The 7,736-nt window shown below is 40.6% G+C and overlaps 1 protein-coding gene across 1 annotated transcript; it reads left to right on the top strand.

Annotated features, from left to right (window-relative positions):
• The first annotated feature begins 431 nt into the window (after window positions 1–431).
• On the top strand, window positions 432–3,056 carry LOC112190549. The gene is made up of 4 exons (XM_040513316.1): window positions 432–460; window positions 2,117–2,319; window positions 2,519–2,682; window positions 2,782–3,056. The coding sequence occupies exons 1-4, from the start codon at window positions 432–434 to the stop codon at window positions 2,878–2,880; spliced, it is 495 nt and encodes a 164-aa protein (XP_040369250.1). The 3' UTR covers window positions 2,881–3,056.
• The last annotated feature ends 4,680 nt before the right edge of the window (window positions 3,057–7,736 follow it).

Genomic DNA, 7,736 nt, shown 5'->3' with positions numbered 1-7,736 from the left:
CCAACCCTAGCTCAAACGAGTAGGGACCAACTATTGACCAAAGTAACCTAACCAACAACCTAACTAAAAACAAGACTCTAACCAAAAGAAAATAGTTGCCGTCACAGTACTCCTCACCCTGTTGTCAGGTGACCCATCGGAAGGCTACCATCACAGCCCTATGTCTTCCAGCTCCCCAAGTCGAAGGTGCCTAAACCATACATCAAACCACACCAAATCTATCACTAAGAAATCGATGAAAGACTCACTGTGCCTTGTCTCTGCCATGCCCACCACCTTGAAAGCCCAGATCCACCACAGCTGCCATCTCCGTCTAGCGACCCACCGTAGATTAGAAGTCAGCGCCATACGATCCATGGTATACCGTCGCCATGATCTGGCCTCTGGCCACTTTCTCCAAGCCGACCGCCACCCATCCGTCCTCCACACCGATGACGCCACCTAAGAGAAACGAAGAAAAGTACCCAACCTTGACCAGCAAAACGAAGAGCAGAGTAGGACCCCTGAGATCCCAAGATCTCGTCCGGCAACACCTGCCACTCGTCGATGAAGCAGGGAGCCACGGCTGAAGAGGGGGCGCCGCCGGACATGTTGACAACTTTCGTTAACTCTCTCCAACCCTAGTTCTCTAAGTCCAAAGGATTCCAGGGATTATAGTTGAAACTAAGTGGCCTTTTGTTTGCCAAGTCTTGCTGAACAACCCTAATCGAATAAGTCACGTTGGAGAACAAGTACGGCTTCTGAAGCACATAATCGACATGTATTCTTGCTTCTAGATTGAAATAGGCCACGCACGTATAGTGAAGTGCTGAATTAATATTGGAAGTTTGAAACATACACTACGGATATCTTCACAGTGCACACGTTGATATATGTGAAATAAATCACTTCATCATGGGCAAAACCATTCATTTAGTATTATCTACATGCATATGATGGTGAACCATAAATAATTCAATAAATACTTATTATTTGAGAACAGTGATTTCCACATATCACATCAAGTTAGCTAGTCTATGATAAGATATTGTAAGAAACTGAATAAATTAAATTCTTATTTTCTAGTTTGACGCTCTCTGTTTTGTTAACAAATTTAGTAACATTTAAGGTCATTGATTTAGAAATTCAACATGCGTAAGAACCGATCGATTTGACAAACCACAAATCAGTGAACATGAATCAAGCATCTTCAAAATATATACTGTTAAAAAGATGATTAACCCGCATGCATTAGGCTTTAGTAGGAATTGTCATCCATGTATCTAAATCTTCTGCTTTTGGCTTGTTGATACGATTGAAGATGCACTAATAGAAAAACCCCCATCACACACAGATTTGGTTCACACAGATATTCACACGGAGAAGATTCTGTGTGTAAAACACTGCAAACACACTGATATTTATGTGTAAAACTATATTCACACAGTTTTCCATGTGAAATGAAAACTAAAAGTGGGACTGCAAAAATTCACACGGAAATCAGTGTAAAATTCACACAGATATCCGTATAAATTGTGGTTACACACAGATATCCGTTTGAAGTCTTATTAATGTTTTAAAAATTATTTTATTTGTGTCAGACAGTCACACAGATTTCTATATGAATTAGAGTTGATACAGAAAAAAATCCGTGTGAATCTTATTTCAAAATAAAATAAAAACAACTTAACTATTTAAAATTAATAAACATGTTTATACACAACAAATTAATTCTGAAAATATTTTGTTTCACATAGACATCCGTGTGAAGGCTTTTTGATAACTCTTTTTAAATTCCAATATCCCAATTCATTACTTTCTTTCCATGAATTCTTTGTATACTACATTCTCAAGGGAATCTCGACATAGCTATAAATTACTTCGTCTTGCTAGATGCATCTAATGCTATATATTTTGGACTTGGAGTGGAGATCAAAACTCCATACTAAAGAATTACAAAATTTATTTAAATATTTTATATTTTATTTTATCATTTTGTCACAATTGTAGTGAGAATTGCGATAATTTTTTAAAATATATTTTTATATTTTATCACAAAAATGAAAATAGTTAAAAATTTGTGGCCCAAAAAATGTGAAAAATCGGGGTAGGAATTTCAAATTTACAACAATTGAAGGCCCATTTTGTTATCTAGGGCATCAGTACCCTTCCCCCATATAAAACCCAAGCCTCCTCAAGTCGCCTCGATCAGTACATTCACTTTAGCTTCTGCAGCTCCAAAAAAACCCCCAAGTCGCCGAGATGCAGCTCCAAAAATCCCCAAGTCGCCGAGAAGCCCAGAGCTGCAAATCTCGCTCCTCTCTCTCTCGGAACACCACGGTACTTCTCCCTCCCTCTTTCTCTCTCTCCCCGAATTTTTATTTCAAATTTATCTCTTATAATCTAATCTCTCTGTCTTTCTCTCAGATCTATCGCCGGCAACAAAGCTGATATATGTTTGATTGTGGCGGATTTGGTTGGAATTTTTGTGGAATTTTGGTTTGATTTGGTGAATTTTGTGGTGTTTGGTTGGTTTCAGGGAGGTTGTCATCGGAATCTGCGGAAATCGGGCTGATTTCGGGGTCTCTGAAGGGGATGGTGTTCGGAATTGCATTGATGGCCTGCTGGGGTAACGGTTATGGCTGGTTGTTGTTGTTGCTTCATTGTTTCGTCGTGTTGAGATTTGAATTGCTTTGTGAAATGCTAGTGTGATTTATGGATTTAACTCAGTTTCTGTTGCTTCATTGTTTCTCAAATTCAATCTCAGCTGCTTATGGATTTAACTACTGTTTTGGTTTCTAGGTCTTTTACGATTCCTTCACGAATCATTTGAAGGGCGTTGGGGGTCTTAATTTGGTGGTATTGAGAATTAAAAGGCCGCTTCCTTCGTGGTGGCTGTAGTGGGTGCTTGAGGGGTGAATCTGTGCTTATGGTGGAGGATTGGAGGCTTTGGCGTTCATCTGACAAACAAAAAAAGCTAAAATAAATAAAAAAAAGGACAATAATTTGATAGACCAAAAAAGAAATATGTAAATATGTGAATTATTTAATTAAATTTAATAAATATATTAGATTCACACAGATTATTTTGGTGATTAGATATAATTGCTGGAGTTGTAATTAAAGTGGGACCCACCAAATGCATTCACACAGATTTGTAAATCCGTGTGAAAATACATTAGCAACGCCAGCAATACGTACGGATATTCGTCGTTGCACCTGTGTGTATTGAGGTTTTCACACGGATATTCGTATGGAATGCCATGATTTCACACGGATTTTCATCCGTGTGTGATGGGGGGGTTTTCTAGTAGTGATGCATGAGGCTTTAATATATAGGAGTTGTTTTCTTTAAAAAAAAAAAAAATTATATACACACACACACACAGAGCAAGGTCCTGAAGAGGACATCCGCAACCCAGAAAAAGTGCGGACGTCCCTCCTCTGGCGTAGAGAAGGCGACGATGGCTGCGCTGCGGTTGTCGGACGAACCCTCCGAACATCCCTGACCAGTTTGCAGTCTGGTGGACCTGCCGGCTATCACTTTCCAGTCGACCTTGATCGGATTACCATTTTGCAGTCAACCACACAGCCCAGACCTCCGACCTCGATCTCTTTGACCTTCGTCTTCACTGCAAACTGGTCTGGGATGCCCTTGGCCTCCTTCCGGCAAGAGGAGCGCAGTCGTCGGAGCTTGGTCGCGGAGAAATCCTGGACGTCCGCACTTTTTCTGGGTTGCGGACGTCCTCTTTAGAACCTTGCTCTGTGTGTGTGTGTGTGTGTATATATATATAGGAGTTGTCATCTATGTATCTAAATGTTGTGCTTTTGGCTTGTTGATACATTTGAACTTTGAAGAGTTAACATTCGAGACAAATTTAAGTCAAGATTAAGTAGAGGTTTGCGCAGTATCAAGTTCCAGAAAAATCAAAAATTTTCATTTCCCTATACATTTAGGGAGATTAGTCTATTAGGAGCAGGAATCTCAATCCTCTTGGTACTGTATCAGTAACATGTATGTTTTATAAATAGAGGCAAATTTTGATCCTCTTAATATTGTCTTAGCAGTTTTTATGTTCTACAAATAAAGGCTACCATGGGGTTTTCTAGCATATAGCTAGCATACAAAATCAAAGTACAAAAGAGTACTATTGAGTCAGAATAATTAGATATGAACAGGATTGAGGGATCTTATTGTTGTAACCGCTAGGGATCTTTTGTTGTTCATTGATTAGGCTAAATCATGAATTTTGCAGAAACTAGTAAGAAAACAAAGTAACAAACCACAAATACAGAATCATTAACACTCTGATTCTGCCCGATAAGTTTAAAATTAGAAGTTTGGTTTTGATAAGAACTGTAGATTAACACAGAAACATTAACACCTCTGATTCTGCCTGATAAGTTTAAGGAGTTGTCTGGAATGAACCAAAATTTTTGTAGACCAAGAGACGCTGTGTGGTCAACCATGAAATTGTCCCGATCAACTCGCATACGACAGGGAAGATGAAAGTGTGATTGATTAAGTTACCACAGGGGCTTTTAAGGGAGAAGGAGAAAGGCATGTGCATCGAGGAGATAAGGTTGGAAGACTTGGTAAGTCTCTGGCTCGTTCAAGTCTTCAGAAACCATAAAGCTGGAAACAAAGCAGAGCTACCGTAAGAATAAGAAGAAAGGGTTAGATGTATCAAAACAGGGCGAATTTCCAACCCGCATTGTTGCCAATGAAGTAGATCGGCCGGGCTTTGCTGTCGTCAATCACAATCGTATACAATCAAATTGTTATTCAACGAGGCAGATAGTTGTGGCGGTTGCCGTGATTAACGATGACAGTCCTAAATTCCTAATATGCCAGCAACAAAGCTCGTGCTGCTGAGTCTTTTCTTTTTCTTTTTCTTTTTTTTGGTTATAGATTCTTGTTTATTTCGTATGATTCATTATTATACCATTCTATTATCATTCTCTTTTCCACCAAGTGGTTGATGCTCATGATTTCTAACCCCAAAACTGGAAAACAATTGACCTGAAATAATAGACTAGTGCAGAGATACCCTTCTCAAATGAATGAGTGACATTCAAGTTTTTTCGAATACATCCAAACTTCAATGTAGAACCCAGATTATAATATCAAAGCAGGGCCGTGAATGCCGTATGGCCTAGTTGATGTGGCGGAGCTCTGGGATCATCCAGGTCCTCGCTTCTCTGTGTTTTTGATGAAGAAGCTGCCAAACCAGATATTTGTCGATTCAAGATTGACCTTGTCTTCTCTTTAGCCTCATCCCAGATGCCAAAATACCAGAAACTCCTCATCATTTTACCATGACAGCACAAGATTTACAGTTAACACAAGGTTAACAGTCAACAAAATATCTGCACTTTATGTGGAGGAGAAGAGGCCGCGTCATTGGGCCCACTTTGGCGCAAAAATGTTTTGGTTCATTCCAGCCTACTCCTAAGTTTAAAAGTAGAAGTTTGGTTTTGATAAACTTTCAGCTGAATTAGCAGTATTGTCCTACATATGGCGTATGGCTTAGTTAATAATGGCTGACATGTCCGTTATGGAATATGGAATGTGATTAATTAACTACAAACTTCTACAAAGTCAATAATTTCATTACATTTACATTTACATCATGCCGTTTTAGCTCAAGTTAAGTTGACTACGAGCTTAGGGTTTAGGGTATTAATTATACACTATTACACAATGAAAATTCGGCCGGTTCTTTAAGTTTGAGGATAGGTTTTACTTCTACAAAACAAAAGAGTTGAATGTGTTATCGAATCTAGTAAGTACGTAGTAATTTAAGAAGTGTTTTATTTTCAGATAGTTTGATTCGTTTTATTGTCCAAAAGAATAACATTATATTAAGCTAATCTAAGATAAAAATGTCAAGAAGTTTTCTATTTCCAAATGATTTGGTATAGTATGTAGACTTAAAAGAACCGAGTAAAACCATAGTCAAGTTCCGAAATTCATCAATGGCAAAGGCTGCCACTTTATTATGACTCTCAAAAGAGAGACTTCTCGACGGCGACCAGTTCTGGCTGGTAGTGGTCCGTTACCTTTGACGGGGAGGGGTGTCTTTTCACCTCTTTTTGGTCTATTTCTTGGTGGTGACGGTTGTTTTTGATGGCACCCCTTGATCCTAGGCCTTGGCCTTCTTCTGCTTGCTATAATTGTTGGAGGTGATGGTAGCTCTGGTGGTTCTGGGTTTGATCTGAGATTAAGTCGGGGTTGGTGTGATAATGCGAGGACCGGCCCTTATGCTGTTGCGTCTGGTTGGACTTGGGAGATCGCTATTGACTTTGGAATAGGGGGTGTTGGATGGAGATTTGAAGATGGCTCTGTTATTCAGGTCAACTTGTGCTCAAATCCGATCGAATGGGATCGGTTGTTTTTGGTGTTCGAGGACGCAAGGATCGGGAGCAATCCCTTTTTTTCTTCGTCAGCAATGCTTGCAGTTGGACTAGTTTTGGACTTTGACGAGGGTGGTGGAGCTTTCTTTTCCTTGTCGGATTTGATCCTGACGCGGACTGGTCTGATGGTGGACCTATGCGGTGGAGGCAACGGCTTATGCTGCGGCAGTGGTGTGGATGAGGCTGACGCGTGGGAAGACTACTTGGCGGCTAGGGACGCTAGGGTTTACTGCTGGGTTCCAGGTTGTTAGGCCTGGGGTGGACTTTGGCTTATTGTTGGGGCTTTTGGGCCTGAGTTTGGATGCTGGGTTCCCCGTGGGCTGGAGGAAATGCCAAAAAATGGAGGCGTTGTAGGGGATATGCTATGGTATCCTTTCCTACTAGCCATGTTTAATTTTCCCTACTTGGGTCGCAGGACCTAGTTGCTCGGTTGTTACATTTATTTTATTTGCTTATGAGTTTCTAGGTTTTGTTAGAATAAATGTGCTTAATTGTCCTTAAAAGGTGGGTGTACCTGGGAGTGCGAGGCTCTGTTTTAGAATATGTCATTTGTATGTCCTAAAGGATGGCTCTTTCTGTCAGCCCCTCTGGGGTGTGTCGTTTCTGGTACTGCTTGCTGAATTATAAAATTGACTGACCTCCTTCGATTAAAAAAAAGATAAAAATGTCAAGGAAAAACCTTTAATGTCAATCAAGTTAAATGTGTATGCTCCCAGAGTTTTTTTTTTTTTTTTTTTTTTTTTATAGGAGTAAAATGTTGTTCCCGGAGTTGCTCATGGCTTGGGTCACTATTTGATCGACATTTTGGGCCCACCCCAGTTAACATAGAATCACTTATATCAACCTGCTACCTCGATTGTTAATTGATCATTTGGATTTGATGGCACTGATTGATCATCAAGTTAATTAATGTACCTACATGTGCCAGAACGAGCATAATTAGCTATAATGAGCCACGCTCATGGTACCGCCAGAGGTACCGACTCCCACCAAGGGGGTAACCTGCGAAGGCACGGCCAAGCGGGCTACCGCTCGAGCCCTGGATCGCCCCCAGATCACCGCTGACGCGTCACCACGCACCGCGTCAAGATGGCATCAGAGGCTCCAGACGCTGGGAATCGAAGCACATCAGTCCCACATCGAAAACAAGAAGAAGATCAACCTCTTCCTCACCTATAAAAGGTTCTCTCCTCTCTCCTCATTAATTACGCAATTACTACTCATTTATTGTTATGCTGCCCATATACAGTGACTGACTTAGGCATCGGAGAAGTGAAGACCGTCCAACGCGGTCTCCCTCTGACACCCTGTCTCTCGTGTTGCAGTAAACGGAAGTCATC

Source organism: Rosa chinensis, chromosome 2 (genome assembly GCF_002994745.2).
Source record: "Rosa chinensis cultivar Old Blush chromosome 2, RchiOBHm-V2, whole genome shotgun sequence".
Lineage (NCBI taxonomy): Eukaryota > Viridiplantae > Streptophyta > Magnoliopsida > Rosales > Rosaceae > Rosa > Rosa chinensis.
This window is presented reverse-complemented; position numbering and strand designations above follow the sequence as displayed.

Coding starts and splice junctions, on each gene's coding strand:
- LOC112190549 (XM_040513316.1), top strand. CDS start 432: ATGACGCCACCTAAGAGAAACGAAGAAAA. Junction 461..2,116: donor CCTAAGAGAAACGAAGAAAA/GTACCCAACCTT, acceptor CAACAATTGAAG/GCCCATTTTGTTATCTAGGG. Junction 2,683..2,781: donor TTGAATTGCTTTGTGAAATG/CTAGTGTGATTT, acceptor TTTGGTTTCTAG/GTCTTTTACGATTCCTTCAC.